General features: G+C 29.9%; 1 protein-coding gene across 3 annotated transcripts; it reads left to right on the top strand.

The window, feature by feature from the left end:
- Window positions 1–268: 268 nt before the first annotated feature.
- LOC107442883 (BTB/POZ domain-containing protein 17) lies at window positions 269–9,305 on the top strand. Of its 3 annotated transcripts, XM_043047381.2 has the most exons (6): window positions 343–399; window positions 961–1,100; window positions 1,184–1,500; window positions 5,414–5,662; window positions 6,926–7,113; window positions 8,362–9,305. In XM_043047381.2, exons 3-6 carry the CDS (start codon window positions 1,228–1,230, stop codon window positions 9,164–9,166), a joined length of 1,515 nt encoding a protein of 504 aa, XP_042903315.1. In that variant the 5' UTR covers window positions 343–399; window positions 961–1,100; window positions 1,184–1,227; the 3' UTR covers window positions 9,167–9,305. The 3 variants fall into 3 exon arrangements, with proteins under 3 accessions (XP_015912040.1, XP_042903315.1, XP_015912041.1); XM_016056554.3 differs by lacking the exon at window positions 961–1,100 and having other exon boundaries at window positions 269–399; XM_016056555.3 differs by lacking the exon at window positions 961–1,100 and having other exon boundaries at window positions 374–497.
- The last annotated feature ends 16,492 nt before the right edge of the window (window positions 9,306–25,797 follow it).

The following is a 25,797-nucleotide window of genomic DNA, read 5'->3' as shown; positions in this document are numbered from 1 at the left end:
AGTTAAATGCTGAAAATATTAAGAAAGGAGGAAATATTGTAGCACATTCCTATACAACTGAAAATAAGAGTAGAGGATAGGGGGTTGGGAGATGACATGGACCCGGTCTTCTCCCCAGATGGCGTAGTGGAGCGTTGTGAACGCACCAGTCAGGTTTTTAGTCATATTAACCTGATAGTTATTTATAATCAGTTTTTTGTTCTCCACTCCAAATTCTCCAACGCAAATTTTTCAAGCCTGAATTATACTGAAAATAGTTCCTGAAAAAAAAAATGCTTTTAGTGAGAATGACCCTGTAATTTTCAAAAGAGCTAGCATTATTAAAAGAGTTTTCCTTGCATGGCAACATAAGTGAATGAGAACGAAAGAAACAACGAAACGAAAAGTTGATTTGGGAACGTAAGTTTTGATTGATAATATTTTGTAATTACGGATTAATTTGTGCATTTATTTTGTAAATAAGTATGTTGTCTTAAATTATTCTTATAGAAAATGGAGTAAGTTTGCTTGTTTACTGTAAGGTGTAGACACACAAAAAAAGAAACAAATTGTCTTTGATGTATTGCATTTGTAGATCATTTTATGCGAAATATATATAGCTTTATTTTAACCAACTCCAAAGAGTTTTCGAAACATTGTCATAACGTTATGAATTTCTCCCAAATATCGTATGAAATATCGATCGTTATTACTTGTCTTCCCAGTACCTCTTTTTTTTCAATACTTTTTTCCAGTGTCTCAATCATTCTCATAATTATCTACAATTACATCTACTCGTATTCGACTTTCGGCGGTATTTTTGTACCGTGATCTGTAGCGCTAAGTACAATCGCCAAGGTGCCAAATGGATTTTAAACGTGCAAATTTTTATAAAAAATATTTGTTGATGTTTGCCCAGAGATGGCTACTAGTTATTTATACCTTGCGAGTGGGTCTTTTCTGTGATTTTTTTTTTTATAGTTTCTCGTGAGATGTTGCCCGGAAGTTGTCAAAACTTGGTGATTATTTTGCATCAGATCATGATAAGAAAATCTCCACATTGTACTTGATTTATCCTTTCTGGTTTTCATTCAAAGTCATGTTAGGTTAATCAGGTTATTGTAAGTCATAAATAGGCCTCATCAGCCTGTTTTTTATCTGTTACTTATGCTATAATATTTAAATTTCTTTTTTCATCCAATAGCTTGGTAGTGTTCTATTCATGAACAGAACAACAACCAGAAGAAAATGTTTTTCAGCAGAGCTCAAAACTTGGGCTCAAAAAATGATAGACCCGAACATTCCAACCATGGAAGTTGCTCCAGGACTGACACTGCTCCTGAAGGTCACAGACTGTGTGATAAAGAACATGAACAGCAAATTGATAACTCAAATACAGTATTAGAAAAAATTGCTAGCTTGTATGCGGAACGGCTTCTTAGTGATATCACATTAGAAGTCGGTGGGAAGCATTTTGCAGCTCATCGCCTCATTCTTTGTGCTTCTAGTGATGTTTTTCAGGTAGTTTTTTATTTACTTTTATTTTCACATTAACTCCTTTCTTCTCTCTCCCATGAAAATGAGGGGGTGAGGTTTCGCCATCTATTTCTCTCTCCCGTGATATTCCCGGGCTGGAGTGTTCAGTAGTAATGCTATAAGAATAAAATAAGCTTTTGCCTGTAAAACATATTATTTCTCATTTTACACACCAGATGGCAGTGCCAGGATATTCTTAAGGTAATTATAGATAGTTATTTTATTTTAAGCTAGACGTCAGCACTAATCAAATACATGTATATAAAAAATAGACACTTTTATGACCGTTTTCTTGAAAATTAACTGATTTTTAAGTGGTCAATAAACTATCATGATTTTCATATCATCAATAAGCTGTAACTTCTTTTTATAGTAAATAGAATTTTGGTTATACAGTAGGGAACCGATTATCCGGAACAATCAGACCATCGCTATTCCGCATAACTGATTTTTCTGAATAGCTACAAAAAGCCGTTTTTTTTTATTGTTAAACCCAACTAAAAAAAAATTTGGAAATAATCTTAAAAAGAAGAAAAAACGATGAAGTAATAGACTAATGATTATTTCCAAAATGATGGTAAGGTAAAAATCTTTCAAAAAAGAAAGGAAAATCCTAAAATCTTATTAGGAAAATTTTTTTTTAAATGGCTGGAAAATTATTTGAATTTCGTTCCGGTTTTTTGGTTTTCAGGTTTTCTGATTTCCGGATAACGGGTTCGTACTGTACATGGTTGCTTTCTTGCACCACATACTACCCAAACTTGTGATTGCATTACAATTTGTGATTGCATCTGTGCATCTTGTGATTGCATCTCTAAAAGGTAGGGAAAGGCTTAATTTTTTACAATGAATCTGGAAAATTCCTATGCTATACCTGGAAAATTTTAATATTATGCCTAGAAAATAATCCGTCTTAAAATTGTCTGTAACAGTAATCAGTTATTTAGATTCGAGTTAAATAATTCTATCGTGTCTGAGAATTATTTTCAAGGGTCTGTTTAGAAGAAATTTGGGTCCGTTAACGGACCCTTAACAAAATATCTTTTCATAAAAACAGACCCTTCACAAAATATTTTAACTTAAAAACAGACCCTTCACAAAATATTTTAACTTAAAAACGGACCCTTCACAAAATGATTTTTCTTTTAATCGGACCCTTCACAAATTTGTTTATCTTCATTATTATTTTGTTAATCGAATAAACCCTTTCCAGGGTAGAAAACAAGAAAGATGGATGTAAACGAATTAAGTTTTGTCTTCGGCAGACAATTCTTCCATTATTCGTCCCGAATTAATATTCTGCGTTCAGCAGTATAGGCTAAATACCAAATATTTGTATGTTGCATCTCTAATTTAGAAGCAGCAATTGTTGTTTATTTTTTAAAATGTAATTTTTTTAATTATAATTTTACAGTGTTGAGCATAATCTTGTATATTTTTACAATTTAAGAACTCCTTGAAAAAGTTCTTTTTTTGCAATAACGGACCCTGTTTGCACAAATTCATAAAAGCGGACCCTGGTTGAAAGAAAGAGTAATTTTTTCACAATTTCACGAAAAACGGACCTATTACAAAATGTCTGGACAGACCCCTGATTTTATAAAAGTAAGTCCACTTTTTAGTGAAACTTTTCTATATTTCCAATTTCATTCTATTATATGCTTTTGCTCACAAAGAAAAACAAAAAAACTCTTACACATTAAGCTGTCACACATTACAAATAAAGGAAAGTCAAAGTTTTCTGATTAAAAATGGCATGGTATGGATTTTCATTGAAATTTATCTGATAGGCCTGGAAGAGTTAGAATTTTTTTTTTCTGAAATTGAGTCGATACCCGGTGCAAATAATAAATTTGCTACATTTGTAACAGATTGCTGTTCATTTTCTGTAAGTTCCTGTGAGTATACAACATTTCTATATATATTCTATACATATATTCTCTCTCTCTCTATATATAATATATATTCAGGGTATCCGCCCAACTGGAAAGTCGTGAATTTAGGTCTCCGAAAAATCTAATTTTTAAAATGGAATCCCACTCCCCACCCCAATTTCATCCTGTTCCAAATACAGTAGGGAACCGATTATCCGGAACGATCGGGACCATCGCTATTCCGGATAACTGATTTTTCCGGTTTTCTGAATCGCTACAAAAAGCCGTTCTTTTATTGTTAAGCCCAACTAAAAAAAAAATATATTTGGAAATAATCTTGAGAAAACGAAGTAATACACTAATGATTATTTCCAAAATGATGGTAAGGTAAACATCTTTCAAAAAAGAAAGAAAAATCCTAAAATCTTATAAGGAAAAAAACATTTTTAAAAAAAAAAAAATGGCGGGAAAATTTAATGAATTTCTTTCCGGTTTTTTGGTTTTCCGGTTTACTGATTTCCAGATAACGGGTTCTGTACTGTATCTAAATTCCTAACAAAATCACCACTCAGGCATATTTTATTAAAATATCAAATGATTTTGTCTTGTTCTTTAAAAATTATGGTTTTCTTTCAAAAAATGAAAGACAAAACATCATTTCTAGAGCGAATTATCTTTTAAACTTTTGTGATTTAAGAATTTTTATTTTTTTATTTTTATCAATTTAAAATTCTAGTTGAAGTAAACCAGTCATTGGCGAATTTTTTTTATTCCGAAATGAGAACAGAAAAATAAGGAGCATTTCTTTCCTTTATGATGAACTAAGTATCTTTAGAATATAATTCTGCAGAAAAAAAATATTTGCTTTTGTATTTTTTTTTCAGCTATTTTATTGTTTCAACTCTTAAAATCTATAAATTTAAATCTTCAAATTTAAAATTTATAAATATGAAGATGCAGAGTATAGCAATTTTGGTTATACCTATCATTTCAATTAATGTTATAAGTATAATGCTTTTTTTAATTTATTGTTGCATTTTTATTGGAGAAAATAGTAACTTCGCTAAGTCATGAAAAGTTCTTGGAATTAGTCATGGAAAATCATGAAAAGTCATGAATTTGAAAATCTAAAATGTAGAAGATACACTGTATATTCTATACACAGCTTATACTACATTTCTATAACAGACTTCACACGTTTTAACATTATCATCCACTAATGCTTAAACATCATACTTGCTATTTGGGGTACTTTCCAGCTACTGAAACAAATTTAAACTGTAACAGTATTTTCTTCTTCATTATTAGTTTCTAGAATTTCTGTTTTTCTTCTAAAAAAAATTTATGATTTTTTTATTATTTTTAAGTTAATAGAATAGTTAATAGTTTTTTTAGATAGGAAATCAGCAAGTTTTTAAAACAATCTAAATGGGTATTATTAACATAAAAATATCGTTTGTGATGGGACCATTAAAACAGTATGATACATGGGAAAAACTGAGAATGCTGTAACAATGACTCATGGTTCAATTGTATGTAGAGCTCCTGTAATATAAACTACGGAAGAAAATTGATTTAAGAAAAATACTTTTTAAATGATTGAAATATTATACAATTCTCTATCAATGTGATAGGAAAAATTATCAGATTGATTTCGTTAAGAATTTTTTTAAGGAAGAAATGGGATATTTTGCCCATCCATTCCATCATTGTCGCAACCCCCCTTGTGCCCGTCGAGGGTTTGAATCCACCCCTGTTTGAAACTTTTAGATATGAAATAATGATGAATTTTTAATTTCTGCATCTACATTACATTTCTCAAATTTTATGCCGGAAGTTTTGAATTTGAGCTTGTCTAGAGAATCCCATCCTGTAATTCTTATTACATTGAAGGCAGTTTTGTGCAGGGTTAAGGAGTAAGAAGGGGAATTATCTATGTTATGTTAGTTTTATAATACTGACAATATTTAAAATTATAATTTAATTTTTTTTATTATCAACCTAATGTCTAAATTTTCTTTTAGGTAATGTTGATGAATCCAAATTGGAGTGAATCGCAAGAAACAAAAATATGCTTGCAAGAAGATCCAGCGTGTGTACTTGTATTTCCTGATTTTTTGAAATATCTATATACAGGCAAACTTCACATAAATCACTTCCTTGTCTTGCCCTTGGTTACTTTGGCCGATAAATATAATGTAAAGGATTTAGTTCATCTTTGCGTTGATTATATGTGTCGCCATGTAGTGTCTGCCACACGTCATAACCAATTGGTAAATGCTTAGGAATATTGCTTTTTTATAATTGTAGTCTAATTTGTCATAAAATTTCAATATTCCTTATAAGTAGTCTGACAGCTTATTTTAAGAAAAATTATAAGTTTGACTGTTTGAAACTTGTACAGGTTTTCTTCTTTAAATTTTTGGTTTATGTGGTTTAATCTTTTGTTGACCTTTAAAAATATATTTTTTTTTTTAACTTTTAAATGATTCTGAACTTGACTGGGGAACTATTGTTGCCTCTAAATTTTTCTTTTTAATTCAATTATTTTAATAATTTATTTTTTAAAAGAAATTAAATTTAGTGAAGTAAATTTTTTGTAAAGGTATGTAAATCTTATTGTCTTATTTGTACATTACTAGATCCTTATTTTATAGTAAAAAAATGAAAGTTTATGCTAACATTAGCTTATTAAAATAGAGAACATGTAGGATAAAAAAAAATATTATTGTTAAAATGCAATGTTAAAAATTTGAGGGCAAATATTAAAATCTTTTAGTGTTTTAATTATTATGATTTTAATACGAACTAACCAGTAAGTTCTCCTCAAACTACAGAAGCTATGAAATTTTTGTTTATTGTATTACACATAAAATTTTATTTTTTTAAATAAGAAAATTTTGTGTATTTTTACAAATAATTTCTTAAACTTATGTCTTAGTGAAGTTCATGTTCTTGTAGTTAAAAACTAAAAAATTTTGCAAAATTTTGCTTTGTGTAGATAAAAATAGAAAAATACATCAAATCCTGGGATAATAATTTATAATAAAAAAATATCTATCTAAAAATATATAGTTTATAAGTACGAAATAAATAAGTATTAAATCTAGTTAGTACTGTGAGGTGTGATTTATCAGATCCACCCTGTTCCTATTAAGGATTCACCCTGAAATGGATTTTTGACGTTGGAAACTGGTTTTTGACATGGCAAATATCAAAAACTTATTCAAGCCTTCAAAAAACTAGGTTGATGCTCCAGAGTATGTAAGGTTTGAATTATTTGACTTTTTAGCTCATTTTTTAAAAAAAATAGTTGTAGTAGGGTTCTCTATAAAATAACCCATATTCTTTCTAAAAAATATCAGAAAAGAGAAAAAAGTATAGTTTTTTTTTGGGGGGGGGGACTTTTTTAAAAAATAACGAAAACCTGGTTTTACGTATTCTGTTTCTGCTGCCAAAAAAAAAAAAAAACATTTCTTTTAAACTCTAGTTCTATTTTCCCTTATTTATGCAATTTTATTATTATTATTTTATAGGTTTTGTGGTTACAGTATACTCTGAATTGTGGTCATAGTTTAGTATACAAAGCATGTGCAAGCTTTATAACTTGGAACTTTGAGTTGGTGTGTGATATGGAAGACTTTGGATCTTTAGAAACTGAAGTTCTAATAAGTTTCCTTCGGCAGTCCGACTTGGTTATTAGTGATGAAGTTGCTGTTTTCCAGTAAGTTTATATCCATAAATTATCTATCACAAGTGTTCTTTTATCAGGGTTCTGTCTAGATTTTTCTGAGAGGTACCTATTTTGTGAAATTTTAGACATAATTTGTGAAAAATTAAAAATTATATTTAAAAATTCACACAAAAATATGGATTTATCGTTTCTCAAGGGATGTAAAATAAAATCTAAGGAAAAAGTATTTTGTGAAACTACCATTTTTCCTAAAATTGAATTTGTGAAACTACCGTTTTTCCTAAAGTTGAATTTACGAAGGTACCACTAAACGGTAGTAAATTCGGCCTGGACAGACCCCTGTTTATGCTCCCCAAAGTTATTTTCTTAATCACATCAAAAAGTCAGCAGCAAATCTAATGATTTTACATTTTGGATTATTAAATGATGTGAAAAGAATAGATATGGTGTTGATTAAGAATAGCCTTAAAATTGGTTCCAAGAAAGAACATTATTACATCTTTGTCTACTTTTGATTTACTAAAATTTATAATCAATCAAAAAAATTAAGTTATTAAGTTTCATTTTGATGTGTGTGGAATTATTCTAAATATTTTATAATTTGTGTTGCTGTAATCTTTTTGAATCCAATAAATGCATTCCATGTTCCTTTAAGGAAGAATCAGGCATATTAAATTTTCTAGAATTTTATAAAATTTATAATTCTTTTCTGAATGCTAATTCTCATAAACTTTTCTTGAACAATTTTAGAAACCAATTCTTAAGACCCTAATAAGAAAAAGATTACCATGCTTGAAAAGAAATAGCATGAATTATTTTTTTCTAAAAAATTACACAGATGTATGTATAACTGAGAATATTTGCTCAAAAAATGGTAATGCTGATACATATTTATTTAATGAAACTGAAAGAAACTGATATTTATGTAAAAAGTAATTACTGTTGGCAATGTTTCAGTTAAGGAATAAAAAAAAAGGCAATTCGAGTTGGCAAAAACATCTCAAAAAGGTCCCACAATCAAATGAAACAGCAAAGATATTAGTATTGTTTAAAATTGATGTTTTTTAAAGTTTATACATGCTATACAACTTTTTAAATGCTGGTGCAGTTAATATTTTGACAGAATTTTTAAAAAAAATTCAATTTTCGGTATCCCAAATGTTTGATGTCACAGAATTTTTAGTATCTCCTTTTAAGTTTGAGATTTAGCTGTATCACATTACTTTATATTTTTTTAATGTTTGTGTTATTTTCAATTAATTTCTTAAAATCTCTTAGGTGTGTAGCAAAGTGGCTTGCTATTCAGGAACAAAAATTGCTCTCTATACATAGCCAGCCTGATGCAAGTTATCATTTTGCCAATCTTGTAACAGAAGTAATGTCTCATGTACGATTTCCAATGATGTCACCACGCCAGTTGGCAAGTTTGCTTATTCATTCTCTCACTAGTCGTTTCAAAGACTTTTTCATTGAAAGAATGGCCTTGGCCATGGCCTTCCATTCAAATCAAACTGATCATCGAGTACTAGATGCTCTTCAAAAAGAAGATGGACTTCTTTTATTTACTCCACGCCTCTACACTGCCGAAAAATGGAGTGCCTGTCTTTCAGTGGAAAACTACCATTCTTTACAATCCTATGGCGTTTCCACGCTAGTCTTTACAACCCCATGTAGCTTTTCTGAATGTCACTCTAATGAGACTTTTGAGTGGACTGCAGAACTCTACCCAAAGGGCGTGTGGTTTAAGAAGTTTTTTCTTATCGTTTGGCAAGGGACTTTGGAAGTTCCTGAATCGGTGTCTAAGACCGTCAGGCTGTCTTTGACGCAAAAAGATCCGGATGTAGTTGCAAGAGTCTCAGTTGGTATTCTGATCTGTGGTAAGCAAGATGGTATAGAGCACGTTCGTAAGGTTGTGCAGAAGAATTTTGTCTTCACCGATGAAGAACGCATGCTCAATATTAACGAGTTGGTTCCTTTTGATGATCTCAATGACTTAAGATCTAGCAGATCCTCATACCTAACTGGGCCCAATTCTGATTGCTTTAAGCTACATATTGTTATAACTCCTTTATGTGCATTTTGACTATAATTTTCTCGTGTATACATGCTTTTTTATACCATTTAATGTGCCTAGTTATTTGGTACTATTTAAAAGAGAAGGCAAGTGATTTTTTAAATAAGATTTTGATATGTATTTGGTGAATAAAAATTAAAGTTTACAATTACAGGTATGCTAACTTATACAGATTTTCTATGATTTTTATTTATGATTGTCCAATTATGGGAAGGTTTGAAAAAAAAAAGTTGGCGTAGTTTACTAATGATGCCTTATTTCTTGAACAATTTATTTTCAATTCATGAACACACTTTTTAGTAATCTTCCGTTAAACTGTGAGTGTGATAGCTTGTTTAATTAAATCCGAAATAACCATTCCAATGGTTTAAAAACCTTCGTCTAAATCCTATACAATTAAATTTTTTTATAATTTTATTATTTCATTTAAAACAAATTTTAGAATTTGAATTTAATTTTATATTTTAATTTTACTAATGAAAGAACTATAGAAATTTATCTTCATTTATATCAGCTTTCATTTTCAAAAGTGTTCATTTTATTATTTAAAGTTTTAAACAAGAAAATATTTTATTTTTTCAAGTAAAATATTCATTGTTAAAATATATGCTATACTTCTAAAAGTAGAAGACTGAATTCATACTTCTAGTTGGTATACCCCCCCCCCCTCTGAAAAACAGATGTGTATGTGTATATAAAATAGCACCAAATAATGTATTAAGCTGTGTTATAAAAAGATTGAATCATGCATTTGAATGTTTTGTTTGTTATTAAGTTTCCCTTTTTTTATTATGCATATTTTGTGAATGATAGTATTAATTGCAGTATTTTTTTTTCTTTTACGATCCTGACATATTGTTTATTGTAAATTTTATTTTGATCATTTTTATTTTTGAAATTTTATTTTCATTTAGAAGTATTGTTTTCATGTTAAACAATATATTATTTTTTTACATTCACAATTTAACCCCTATTAATTATTGGTATGTTAATTATTCTCTCTCTCTCTCTCCCCCCCCAAAAAAAAAATAGAGAGAGATTTATGTGTAGAACAGTATCTTAAATTTCAGATTTGGTTTATACATTACCTTTATAATGATTATTTTCATTTATATTGTTTTTGTGTTAAACAATACATTTTCGTTTTACATTCAAAATTTAATTCCTATTAATTATTGATATGTTAAGCATTCCCCCCCAGAGAAAAATATAGTGATTTATGTGTAGAGTAGTATCTTAAACTTCAGATTTGGTTTATACATTACCTTTAGAATGATATATTTCATTGTTAGTAACTGTATATTATCAATTCTAAATATGTGTTATTGCAGTTTTGTTTTCTTTTAAAATAAGGGAATAAATTAAAACACAATTTTATTTCTAGTAAGGTTATTTTATAGAATATTAACCATTTCTTATCTTTATTAAGATGGTATCAATCACTTGCTAGATTATTCATTTTTATTTATTTATTTTCTTTTTTTAAAAAAATTTTAAAATAGACTTAATATCAAAAAGTTTAAAATACCCAACATTGGTTTTTAATTAAAAATTATCCTCAACTTTTAAAAATATTTGTTTACAGTTACAATTTAAATTTTTTTTTATTACATTAAAATTTTGGTTCTAGTTTAAGGAAACTATGGCGCCAATGTTTCTAAGCCTGTTCCTTGCTTAAACATCTAGTACTATTTTGCCATTGTATCATATGTTAAATTTGCTAGAATTGTATATTGTAATTTTTAAAAATTCATGGACTTGTGATGGTAAAGATACATTTTAAAAATTATTTTTCAATATTTATGCTTTATACATTCATTACATTAAAGATATTTTAATTGTAAATAACAAATTAACTTTTGTTAATGTGTTCGGCATTTACTACATTTTCTCAAGAAATTAGAAAAAGAATTTATTTCAATTGTAAATATATTAAGTTATTGCAAAAGTTATCTTTATTTTAGCTGTCATTAATATTATTTTTGTGCAAGCGAAAAACTGAAATGTTATACTATGAGTCATTTTTTTAATGTAAATACTATTTTATTTAATAAGATTTTTTTGATTTCCTATAAATTGTTTGATTTCATGTTGTTTAATAGCTTGTTAATAACAGAAACATTAATAATAGAAACAGCATGAATGGCAGTCCAATATTTTTAGGAGGGGGGGAATTAAAATACACCTAGTAGTTCTCTGAATTCTGCACGTTATAAAATCAAAATAATTTTCTTCTAACAGCAAATAGGTTTCTTTTTCTTTCGAAAATGTAAATTTAAATAATTTGTTATAGCATCGCATCCCTTCAACTTTAAGATATCGAGAGTGTACTGCATTTGCTTTTTTTTTTTTTTTTTGTNTTTTTTTTTTTTTTTTTTTTTTTTTTTTGTGTGTAAATGAGAGCTAGGCATGTTGTTTCAGTGGCACATTAATTCATGTAGTTAATGCCATTTTTCTGCTTTCGTTTAAAAAATAATATTCAGGATTTTATCTTTGTTTCGGTTATCTACCAGATCTATAAAATCCAAGAAATGTAATTCTTTAACTTATTTATAGTACTCTTTCAATTATTTTATGTGGAAATATGTTTTCATTTAGAGTAATTAAATTTTATTGTTTAGGAAAATATTTCAAAATGCTTTCATTTTGCATCAGCAAAGTATTATTACTACTAGTTCTAATTTGACCTTTTTTTTCTTCTTTTTTTTCTTTCTGGTGTTATTTTGAAAATATTATTCAAGATTTTATTACTGTTTTAGTACAATTCTGTATGTGGATATTTACAAAAACCTTATAATGCTACTTTTATACCTATAATTAGTATCCTGACTGTTATCAGTTTTAATTATTATATTTAGAGTTGTTTTCAGAAAATATAAATTTTCAGTATCAGACCTTTGTGTCAGTTAATAGTAATCTGGATACTTCTTTTTTTTTTAGAAAAATTTATTTCAGTTGTAACTTCATTAGTTTTCCCTGTATGTAAGGTCTGGTTGGGTTATAACTTACTAAATAACCATTTAAATTAGTATAATTCCATTTGATTGATTGATGGCTAATATTGCACGAAGTCTCTCAACTGTTTAGTCTTCTCTGTAAATATTTGCCTTAACTCTTATCAATATTTGAAGCCAGGAAAGTGGTTCAACTAGCCTGTTATAACAATCCCTGCTTGGAGAGAAACAAACATGCTTGAAAACCAGTAAAAGTTTAGATTTTAAACAAAGTTGAGTAAAATATTTACATTTTGGCTGTAGGTTTGGTTGACAGTTAACTTTGCTACGTCACAAAATGAAACAATGACTAGTTTTCTGTTAGGTATGCTTATTGCCAGGTATTTATGATGGTACTAATAAAGTTTAGTCGCAAAATCTCAAATTTGTTACAAGGAAGATACTCTGAGTGTCATTCATAGTTGATATAAAGATTAGGAATTTAAGGTTTGGAAAAAGTATGTTAAAAAAGTGTGTTTTTTGATACAAAGTAAAGTTTTAAAGTAAAGAATCAAAGTTTTTTTTTGTGAAGATAATGTGTTTTTTATTTAAAATAAGGATGTGCAACCTCTTTTTGTTTGAGAGTGGCAGAGGAAAGATTTTAGCCTTCAAAGGCCACAATGTATTAAGTTTTTATATCTACTTCATTTTTGTAATAATTATTAATTAAAAATTTAAAAATAATGTGAGTAAAATACTTTTGAATTATAAAATCTATTGAAAGAAGTTTTGATGAAATTTTGAACTTAATGAAATTAAATTTCTTTTTTGATTAAATTATAACAGGTTTTCCACTTCACTGAGAAATAATTGTATTATTATTTTTTTTTTAATCTTCATTATCTCTTAATTTTATATTCTTTAAGACATATTGTGAACAAGTTTTGGTTTAAGATTTTTTTTAATAGAAACCAAAATGTTGAAAAATTTTAATTTGATTCTTTACAAATTAGTTCCTCTACATATTGAGTATTTAATGAATTATTTTGTTTTTTAAAGTTTATTGAAAATATTTTAAAAGTTTCTCATGCTATTTATGTAGTTTTTTCCAATTTTTAGTTGTTGCAATTAGAGTGTTGGGGACACGCATTTATCATTAAAGGACTGCATTTTACCCGTGGTAACAGGTTGTGCACCCTTAATTGAAAATTTATTTTTATTCCTAATATTATCTTCTTTTTTTTCTTTTCTTTTTTTTTGGAAGTAAGGAAAATTGTTCTATAAAGATTACTTTTAGTATAGGAATGTTAAAATTAGCTTCAATTTTTTTGTGATTTTGTTATCTTTAGAAAAATAGTTTAAACACAAAATATGCATAAATTTTATTAAGAATAAAAAATGCTGATTGCTGGCATTGGAACAAATGTAAAGTATCAGCAAATTAAAAAAAAAAAATATTAGGCACATAGTTTGCAACTGTTTTCTTTTTTATTTTTATTTTATAACAAGTTACTTTAATTAAAAAATCACATATCATTTTGATGAAGTAATATTCTGCATTGATTACTTGTTTTTAATTTATCTTAAAAAGAATTTTTTTTACATAATGTATTGTCAGGTTAGAGGGAAACTGGTTGATAATTATCAAAAATTTCAAACCTAACTTATATTTTTAAAATTTATGTTTCCATTACCAAAGATAAATAGACACTTTTTTCCATAGGTTATATATTCCAATTCCAACTTCAAAGTTTTTTTTGTATGTACAAATTAATTAAAAAAAACCTTTCTATTGAGAAATAACATTTGAGTGTACTTGCTGTCAGATTTAGTAACCCTTTTCTGGTAACTTCCATACCAGCAGTTGGGCATTATCCACAATGGAATGTACCATAGCCCTCTCATGTCTAAACAGCATGGTGTAAGTGGTTTTAAATTTTTTAATCAAGCCTTCACGATTTTCTCGAATAACTTTCCGATGAATGACTCTCTTTTCAGACCTTGGTGGTTAAAAAACCTATTAATTAGTTGTTAACATTAGCATGGAAAAGCCTTTAAGTTGGCATCTGGTAAGTCAGGTGGAATTTAAATGTATTTGCTCTTCTAAATAGATAAGTCTTCTTTTTTGATGTATACTGTGTAATTTTTTGAATGAAAACTGTGTTTCTTACATTGTTTAAATCTTTTGTAAGACTTGTTTTATGAGAAGAAAAATAAATATTTATAAATGTTTCTGATTAGCTCTGTCATTATCTTCAGCAGTTTGTTATTATTGCTGCGTGTGTGTTATTCGGTGTGTTTAAAACCATATTAAATATGTTAGAACAGATCGCTTAAAAAAAAAAAGAGATGTGGGTCAGCGACAGCTGAAGTTATCATTCATTCCCAGAGACTTCGTCAATTTGGATGCTAGAAACGTGTTTTTTATGGGTAATTCAAAGTAGGTGAAGTTTGAATTCAAGTTCAAGGAGTAGAATCAGGATTGCTAGATGTAAGCCAGCTTTCCCTACCCCCAAAAAAATGATTTAATAGTCACTTATTTTAATATTTCTTAAAATTAGTCAGCTAAAACTAAAAAGCTTCTTTATCAAAAATAATGCAAAAATCATAATATTTTCAGCAACATAGTAATATAACAGTTATTAATTTTAATTATAAGGATTACTCAAATTATGTATTATTTAGTTAGAGACGCTTTATAGCTTCAAATATACAGTAGCGATGGCAACATCAACCATCGGGTTATAAATTGAGCAAGAGGGTGTACTGCAGATTCCAAATAACTGATTTACCTTTTGACAGGGCACCATTTAAAGTGAATATGTAACTAGCAGAACGCACAGTTGTGCGATTTTTATCGACGAAAGGGAGAGCGTAATATGTGCATTTCTCGTTCAATGTTTGCTTTTTATGTTGAACATTGTCAAGGACAAACGGATGTGAATAAATGGTGTATAAGTTTTCGTGAGGGGCTTGGAACATAGTATATCAATTTCAGATCTTTCAAGATGCAGGCGTAGTAAATGCCATAATCTTTCATGAATCCATTGCCGTTTTTGATGAAATAATTGGAGGTAATCAGCATACCAAGTGATAAACTTTTCATCGCAAATGTTCTTTCACCTGTCTTGCTAATTTAAAAGAAAGAAAAAGTAAGTTCAGGCAAACCTAGAGTAAGCCATGAAGTTACTGTTGTGAAGAAAAGAAGACAAATGCAAACAAATTATGAAAAAAAGAGCTTCTTTATTGCATAATCCTTAAGTTATCTTCTCATAGCTAATTTTCTGACTTAATCTGGGTTTGTCTAAATTCATTTTTTCTATATTTTAAATTTATTATGGAGGTGAAAGTTAAATTGTAACGAAAAGTTTTTCCCTTGGTATGGCGTCCTCTTAAGGTATGCTGGGTCCTGAGGCTCATGCGTAACTAGAGCCCTACACTTATTTTACTATTATTATTACAAAACCAAACTGGCCAAAATTTATCTATATATTGAGAAATATTAAAACTTTTTATGAAATTCCCTTCCAGGGTTAAGCCTGGGCTAAGGGAAATTTAGTTAGAATTTTTTTTAATTTTTTACAAAAATAATTACATTAAGTTACGATTCAGTGTCAATTTTGGCAAAAACAGCCTGCATGATTATCTAATCTAACACATAGATTTTAAAAATAGAAATTTTTTTATTTTTACTAAATTTGTAATATTTTTTTTTCTAGCAAACACCCTCAAAAAGTTATGTTTTGTAAATTGTTGCAGAAAATTAGTTAACAAGCATTTCTAGCTTGAAACTGTAGATGAAATTAGGGATATGACCAAATGTAATTTTTATTTCTATTTTTCGTATTTTTCACTCAAATTATATTATACATTTTGATTTACAGAAAGATTTTAAAACACCGTCTGAAATATCTAACAAATTTTTAGTAAATTACAAAAATCGATTTTACCTTCTCAAACTTCAGAGGTTTCTTGTGAACCCTAAAAAATTTTGCTACCTGGAGCTACAGGCCCAGTAGCCTTTTTCTTAATCTGGCCCTGGTTGTCAGAAAGTTACGATTAGTGACATCTGTACAGCACTTCACCTGACTTAATCAAATCGATCACCTTATGCTATAATAAATGGTATTCGCATTTTTTTGTTCTGGATGCATCTTTCTTACACTGATTTTACATTCTCATTAAATGCTGTCATGAGAACTAGTTAATCAGTTATGCTTGATGTACATTGCACTGCACTTATCTTTTCTTCCTTTATAAAATTGAATGCAAGCCTGTCTTTGGAAGTGAATTTCTGAAGCGATCGCACTTGTCCATTTTTTATTTGGGCAATCCATATAAATAGGTAGTCAAAAAGTAACATGTCCTACTGTATGAAACCAGGGCTAAAGAAAGATCTATAGAACTAAGAGAGAAACCAGTGTTCTCTTTTTCCTTAACCTTGATATGAAACACAAAAACAGCATTTTTTAAAATATATATTTCTAAAAATACAATTGTATAGTTGTACTAATTTTACCACTTATACCTAATCAGTTATCTATTGATGTTTTGCAAAAATGATATGTTTATATTGATAGAAAAAATGATTGACAAATGTGAGATATTGCAGAAAAACCACAATAGTCAGTTATTTATTTTTTTTTTTTTTTTGGCATGTGCACTAGGGAAATAATCAATTTCAAAAAGAATACAAAGTATAAATATTACAAATAAAAAAAATTATAAATATTCACCGTGCTGAGGCCTTCTCTTTTCTAGGAGGTATTGCTCGAATCCCAGCGATGGCTGGTAAATACGAACATCCAGCTTGCACCTACCACAGTGCTGACGTAAAACATTCTCTGTGGTAGATTGATCATGGGTTAGAGTTAGTCCTTTAGCCGCCTGACTAACCGTGGGAGGTTTTCGTGGTTTTCCTCTCCGTGTAACATAAACGCCGGTTAGTTCCATCAAAAAGTCCTCCACGAAGGTAATATTTCACCCAATACTTGGTCCTGCAACTCCCTTGTTTTCTGGATTGGGTTCAAAATTACAAGGCTACGACTTTGAATATTGGTAGTTGTAAACTCAAGAATGGGTCGGCTGTTCAACGACGGCTATAAAAGTAATTGCTGTGGTTTTATCTACAATGCCGAAATTCGACCGACAAAGCATGGAATGATTTAAAATGTCACACATTACCTAGTATCGTATAGAATGACTATGAAATATACAATGACAAATGAAATATTATTTTAATACTTTTAATTAGTATGATTATAATTTATTAATATTAGTTGAAAGTAATTTCTTGATGCAATTAGTATATTCAAGTTTTATTTTGTTTCCTTCAGTAAGAAAGACATTAATTTTAAGTAATCGCCATGTATTACTTATAAACAAAAACATGAGTAATTAGCTAGTAAAAAAAGTTACTTAGAAATTTTCTTCTTCTTGTTCTTGGTGAAATGAAAATTTATGGGGTGCCAAGTAAATATGACCTCTGTATTGTTACCTTGATTATGCTACTGCATTTTCTACCTACTTTGAAAGATAGTAAAATAAAGAAATAAGGTGATAAAAATTTCTTTCAATATTTTCACAATTTTTTTTTATCATAAAGTTGAATTTTCCGCTCTTCTGCTCTGGCTCCCATAGGTGACTGTCTAAGTTAGCGTAATGAATGCCCTATTCACTTATTTTGTTTGAAAACACATAAGTAAACATCATGTTTTTGTTTCAATAAACTTTAGACTTAAGGCTGGGGTAGCTTGGTTGGCAGGGCACTGAGCCCATGTCCAGGAGAGAGTGGGTTCGATCCCTGTCGGAAAAAGACTCCCTGTATAGTAAATGGTAACTGATGCACGTTAAATCTGTCGAGTCACAAAGTCCGCCATGTTCCCATAAGAAGTCATACCTCTGAGTGTGCTTATCCAAGAGTTTCCTTGTCTTCTGGATTGGTTCAAAATTACAAGTCTACGGAGTTGAACATTAGTAGTCGTAAGCCCAAAATTGGGTCGGCTATTCAAAGACAGTTGTAAAACTTTAAACTTGATAAAATCTATTAATAAAGCAAAGCAGCAATCTCTAACTAAATTATAATTCTTTGTATTTTAACAGTCGTAAATATATAATTGTAAATAAAACGGAGTGAAATAAAAAAAAAAGAGTGAATGAGATTATCTATATTTACCAAAGAGAAAGGAAACAATGTTATAAGCTCAAAAGTAAATTGTAATTTTAAGGCTTTCTGTTGCCGACCGACCTGTGTAGGGGGCAGGGTACTGTCCTTGCATCAGAAAGGTCCAGGGTTCGAATCTCGGGCAAGGCATGAATGTTTCTTTCTCTCTCTGTGTGTTCTATGTCCTTTCTCCTTTGTGTGTGAATGTGACCCGCTCTATAAACGGGTTGTGGTTGTATGAATGGCGTGGTAGAAGTCGAATTCCTGGCCATTGATGGTGCCACTGAAAAACAGGAACAATCGCACCCCCACTGCCTAAACAGGCATACGACAAAAAAAAAGCTTTCTGTTGTTGTCGTCAGCCATTAAGGCAGAGGGGGTGCGACTGTTCAAGTTTTCCAGTTACGCCATCTATGGCCAAGAATTCGACTTCTGCCACACCCATACGTCGCACCAGTTTTATAGGGTGAACCCATTTATGCATCCATTCATTCATCTACAGATCGTAATTTTGACCTGAACTAGAGAACGATCGATCTCCAATCCAGTACCCCAAGAGGTTTAATTTATTATGGACTTGGACATGGTGGACTTGGACATGGTGGACTTGGTGACCCGACAAATTTTAATACGCGCCAGTCACCATTTACTACACGGGGAGTCTTCGGCCGGCTGGGTCCGAACTACCTTCACATGAGCGGGAGTCCAGCGCCCTGCCAACCAGACTATCCCGACCCCTTAAGGCTCTCTCTAAGGCGTATACAGTGAGACTAAGCGAAAAAAAGAACCTATGAATATAGTACCTATCTTAATCGCTCAAAGGGTAAAGTCAAATATTCAAATTTATTAACGCAAATTTCGAAATCAAGCACAAAAACGTTATTTCTTATTAATTATACTTTTTTGTTGTTGACAAATTTGGACATTTGACCTTCAAAACAGAACAGGTAGCCACAGTTTAGGTACCAATATTTTAGGAGAGCGATCGGATAGTTTTTACCTTTAGTGTTAATTTCACTTTTTGTATACTTATATCACGAAAAGTTTTAATCGAATCTAAAATTCTTTGATGGCAATTACAAAATTCATTCATCTGAAGGTAATTTTAAGCAAAAAATAATTATTATTTATTATTATAAAGGTTGAAAACCTTTGAATTGTAACGGAAATTAATTTTTACATTTTAAACTAAGTAATTTTAAATGACAAATTCGAACGAAATCGGTTTTTCCTAAGAAATAAAAATTTATAACTCCAATTTTTTAATTTTTTTATATATTTACTATTATTATTATCATTATTTAAATTTTTAATTTAGATTTATTATAGTTATTATTTAAATATATTATTATCATTATTAATTTACTTTCAGCATTCAAATTATTATTATTTAAAATTATTTTAACATTCTAAACCAGAAATAAAATAAAATTAAATTTATAAAAGAAACATATTTTCTAATCATACAAAGGATAAATTCTTTTTTCTACGCACGAAAAATTAATATAGCACCATGAAAACTATAGATTGAAGTATTTGTCTTCGTTTTAAAATTACAGGATGGTATATTAGTCCTCATAGTTACAGATTGATGTATGAGTTTTCGTTTGAAAATTGAGGAAGCAAATTTTAAAAAAAATCTTTACATTTCTATTGTTAATAGGGATTTGAAATGTTGGATCGTCAAATTTCATATTTCCTCTAGGTATTAAATTAATGTAGCCTCTATTTTTTTCCTTCGAGGACCGCAAAAATAAATGATCAATAAATAAATAAAAAAAAAACTGAAAGTTTATGAAAAACAAACATCCTGGTCCTTCAGCGTGGCCTTTAGTTAACTTTTTTCCGACACAAAATAACAAATTCTTGGAGATTGCCCAAACTACAGAGCTTCCTCAACAATTATTTTTCTAACTGTTATTGCTAAATCATGCTCAGAGTTAAAAAAAAAAAAAAAAGGTCATAGTCCTCATCTTTGAATCGTTCATTAACACTGATGCTCATTATAAGCATTCCTTTTACAATTTTTTTAACTCTTCTAGTGATAAATATTTCCATCTGATCTGCATTAATTAAGCCAAATAAAGAACATTCATAGTTATTCATTGCAATCTCCAATTATTGAACTTGAAATCGTATTGCTATTTTTCCTTCTCGGACATCAATTTTTTTTTCCTCAACTACCTTGATCCATCCTACTTTGATACAATCGAGGTCATTGTGTTGATACAATGTGAGCAATATATTCATCGGGGTATTTTCAAGATATATCGAATACATTATCTTATGTTAGATATCAAATTAACCGTAATTAAAGCTAACGATAATATCGTGATCATTATCGGCACTGACAAACATCGAATATGATACTGCTGAGAATATTATCGATAGCGATGATTTTCAAATAGGTAAATGTGGGGACGATGAATATCAATTGTTATAATATCGTGAATATTATCATAAACGATAACGGTATTTAGTGAACCAATAGTATCGTCACTTTGAGTGACTTCATTTAGGTAATAAAACATGAATCAATGCAAAAATAATATAAATAACTTGAATTATAAAGAAAACATCGTGACCTATAATAAAATAACGATATTATATTGCAAACTTAAAATTCGAACATGACCTAGCACTAATTGTAAGTGTCATGCAGATGTACTTTATGTAGCTTTAATAATACATAAATATTAATGATGTTATTTTGCACTATGCATTAGATACTTAATACTTGGGGAGACGTAAATTTGAATTTGAATATACTAGCACAAATTTATTGTATAAACAAGGGCGATTTCACGCGGAGGGACAATAGAAAATTATAATTTTACTCTGTTTTTTATTAATCTTTCTCAGTGGTCGCAAATGGTGCGCGATTAATAGAGAAAGTACTGTAGTCGCTACTTTTTTCTGTAGTTTATAGTGTATTACGATACAAAGAAACAGTATATTGTAACGATTCCTGGCAACTACACTCTATAACAAAAAAAAAATTGACGCACCAAGAAGCAATCATCCGATTGCTTTGGAATTTCGTATGCATGAATGTTTTGAACAGATATGGCTGGAATGATGCCGACTGGGGACGTATAGTCTTTAGCGAAGAATCCCGCTTTCAACTGTGTCCTGACGATCATCGAAGACGTGTTTGGAGACGCACAGGGCAGAGGGGGGATCCTGCCTTCACTATTGCCCGCCACACCGGACCTCAACAAGGCATTATGGGCTGGTGTGCCATTTTCTTTGACAGCCGGACCCCTTTGGTCGTCATTAGAGGTACACGTACTGCACAGCGGTACGTCGACGACATCCTAAGACCTGTTTTGCCGCCGTTCCTTTTGCAGCGCCCTGGGCTGTTTTTTCAGCAGGACAATGCCAGACCACATACGGCACGCGTTGCTATGAACTGTCTGCAAGCTTGTCCAACTCTTCTTTGGCCTGCCAGATCACCAGATCTCTCTCCCATTGAGCATGTCTGGGATATGATGGGAAGCAGTGCCGTAACTTCACATCTCGGGGCCCTGGGGCAAAAATTTTTGGCGGAGGCCCTTTCAAAAACTTTCACTACTCCATCTCTAATCGTCATTTTAGCTATTTATGTATTATGTTAACGAATATGTTTATGAAAACAAGTTATTTGTTTGCATATAAATTGGATAACAAAACATTTTAAGTTTTCGACATGGCAAAATACAAAATTTCAGCGAAATCGATTAATCCTGAGAAATTAAATTTTAAAAAAGTCGTACTTATAAAACTCAATTTCTCAAGAACTCATCAACCAATTTCGCTCTAATTTTGTATTTTCCATGTGGAATTAGATACTTTAAAATGATTAAAAAAAATATATATATGCTTTGCGATTCAAAAGTTTTCAGACTATTATTGTCCCGTAGTGGACTGATCGTTAAGACACGGTTCCCAGTAGATCACCGAAGTCAAGCCTCACTGGCTGCGGTCAGTGTGCGGGTGTGTGACCACTTGGATCAGTCTGCGTAGGGACCGAGGGTGTGCGGTATTGGTCCTCGTTAAACTGTTCTACCATGAAATGCTCGACTTCGCGTGCAGGTCACCAGGCTACCGAAGCGGGGGTGCCAAACCCCTCTGCAGAGGATCAAACCTCAAGGGATGTTTCCCAGACCGTCGCCAATAGCCCATTGTGTAGCACTAGTGCAACGTAAATGATCAACAACATCAGACTATTATTAAATAAAAAATACTAAATATTTACTTACTAAATTTTAGTACTATATATTTACTAAAAGTTATTTTTTGCATGGAATTATCTTTAGATAAAGGAATTTTCTAATAGTGAGCAAAAATTTTTCAATTCCCTTAACATTTGGGGGTCCAAACTTTTGATAGCTCACCCGACCCAACTATTGGGACCATATTTCCCAGATTACAGCTACCTATATTACGGGGGTTAGAAAATCGAATCTGTTGAACAAAAGTTATGTTTATTCAGGGAAAGTATGTTTTTGTGTCTGATTGCGTAACTTAAAATAAAATATCGTGCACTAATTAATTTGCATATTTGAAGTCACACCCTCGAATTATTAAGATGGAGTCCTAGAACGTGAAGATCCGATCATTAAATTAAAAGTTATTCAGGATGGTACGTTTTTGGTTCACTGCACGTAAATGTTACCAATTTACGGCATCTCACCGAGGAAATATGACTAGGGGGGAAAAAGGCTATTCATGTTGTCTCCTCTTGTCTGTCCCCCATGCCCACAGTAGCCTCCTTTTCCTCTAAATATAATGCTAATCATAAAATACCAATTTTATAAACCTGTTGAATCCGGTTACTATACCGGATTCAACAGGTTTAGGAAGGTCTTTTCAAGACAAAATCATTATAATAATTAAAATTATTTTTTAATTTCAAATCTAAAATTTTTTGATCGCGTTATGGAAACTGAAGGAAATTATAGACTTTTATTTCTATCGGCACATATATCCACATTTTAAAAAGTCCTAATTGAAAAAATAAACAGAAATTTTTTCTCTATATACATCGATTAACAAATAACAAAGTTGCTTTACTCCAATATGGACAGGTCCCTAGAAAATATAGCTATATTTTGAAAAGAATTCGTTCTTGAATATTTGGCCTATATATTCATGACGCCATGTAATCATATCGCTGGTTCAAAACTAAAACGACACTTCTGCACTCACTTCTCATTCAAATAACATGAGAAGATAATGCAGAAGTGTCGATTTAGTTTTGAACCAACGATATGTGGCAAAATTATGACAAAGAGTAATAGTTTTTTTTTATGAAAGAAAAATGAGAAAAAGTCAAAACATATTTGCTAATTAAAAAAAAATTCTTTTTAATGGTTTGTCATGGCAATAAATTTTAATTGCTACGGATTTCTAAGCTAATGTTCATAGTTTTTTTATTAAATTAAATGCGTTTTTTTATTAAATAAAATATGATTTTCTTTATATAAAACAAAGATTCCATTTCATTTTTTAATGAAAACAAAGTTGTTAAAAACCCTAAAAATTCGAAGTTCCAATTTAAAAAATTTAAAGGTCTTAATAATTTAAAAAATACAAAATAAGAACAAAATCCATGCTCACAATAAACAGTAAAATTATCAATTAAAGTACTATACAAATTAAATTTTATATACGAACATAAAAAAAAGCAATTTTTATGTTACCATTCTTATAAAAGAATTCTAACAGTATATAAATATAAAATTTAAATGTATTAAATGAGTTAATGCAAACATTTACTTACCTCCTTATAAATAAATTTACATTTGGTTTTCTTGTTTTCCAAGGAAAATTTTTATTAAGAATGGGAATTATTGATATCACGATTTATGTTTGAAAAAATGAAGTTGCAAATAATTTTAAAAACTCTTAATTAAAGTTAAATTTTAATTTCAAAAATTGAACAAAACAAAAGGTAACAGAAAATTTATATCTCAATTAAAAATGGTTAATTTAAATGACGCAATTAAATGAGTTAAAAACTGGAATTTAACTGCAACGTTTTACGTTTGTCTCAGAAAAAATCTCTTGACAAAATGACCTAAGTAAATGTTAACAAGAGTCATCCCCTTGGATTCCTTAAAAGCTTACATCTGTTTTCCTAGAACATCTAGATAATTGCTAGTTTAAGACAACTTAAGGGACATATAGATGGTACTGTAAATATATGACATTTTATAAAAGCACAAAAGAGCCCAGGGTCATAAAAATGATTAAGGCAATTTAAAGAAGGAAAAGGTCATTTTCCCATGGTGTAAAAGGAGATGGCTATTTTTTGAGGAGTCAGATAACTGTGGGTCAGCTCTGTGGGGGGTATGAAGGTTTAAACACCTTCATACCACCCACAGTCAAAAGATGCTTTCAAATATATCTATTAGTCTCAGTGTAGAATGCATTTTTCAGGATGCAAAACAGTGGTGCTTATTTCAGTTTTCTAAATACTCGTTATGTTTTTTTATGATGTGCTCCTCTTCTCTTTTCGTGTTTTTGTTTTAAATTTTTTTAATAAATTAAAAGTTGTAATATGTAGAAAAAAATTGAAACAAAACCGAAGCATTTTTCTTGGGGGGGGGGATTTCTATTTCAATCTGAAAAATAGCTATCAAATTGGGGAAAAAAGTAATTTCATTTTCTGAAATTCTCAATTCTGTTTCACTTTATTATAGCGAATGTCAAATTTTCAGAAGGGGAGGCTAAAGTTTTCGATTTGGAAAATAGCTTTAAAGTCGAAAATAAGAGTTAAATATAAATTTCACTCGACTTTATTCTTGCGAATGTCTGAAATTCAGAAGGGGTGAAGTATATTCTTCACCCCCTCACTTTAAGAAGAAAATAAAATTTTCTTTTTGAAAAATAGCTTCAAAGTTATTTTTTTCTGTTTTTTCTTTAAAAAAAAAACAATTTTACTGGACTTTATTATTTCAAATGTCTAAATTTCTGAAGATACAAATTTTTTTTTAGCCCCCCTTACTTTATATCAGAAGAAATTTAAAGTTTTCTATCCCCTTACTATAATTTAAGAGGAAAATTAAGTTTTTTATTTGGAAAATATCGTCGAAGTTATGAAACAAAACAATTTTTTTCTTCTAAAATTTTCAACTTTACTTGATTTTATTCTATTAATGTCTAAATTTCAGAAAATGAGAAGCAAATTTTTCGCCCCCTTACTTTTATTTCAGAAGAAAATAAAGCTTTCTATTTGGAAAATAGATTCAAAGATGACATATTTTTTTTTTAGTTACCAATTTTTATTATTTTTGAGCACTTTGAAATTTCAGAAGGGGCGAAAAACTATGTTCGCCCCCTCATTACTATTTCGGTAGAAAATAGAGTAAAAGTTGGAAATAAGATACTTTTTCTACTTTTACTTTACTTTTTCAAAAGTCAAAAAACATATTAATCGCCCATAACAGAATAACTTGATGTATAATCTTCAAAGCTGAAAAAGAATAGCTTTTTTTTCCCTCTAAAATTACCTATTTTACTAGACTTCGTCTTGGCGAATAACTAAATATAAGAAGAGG

This window comes from Parasteatoda tepidariorum, chromosome 6 (assembly GCF_043381705.1).
Source record: "Parasteatoda tepidariorum isolate YZ-2023 chromosome 6, CAS_Ptep_4.0, whole genome shotgun sequence".
Lineage (NCBI taxonomy): Eukaryota > Metazoa > Arthropoda > Arachnida > Araneae > Theridiidae > Parasteatoda > Parasteatoda tepidariorum.
This window is presented reverse-complemented; position numbering and strand designations above follow the sequence as displayed.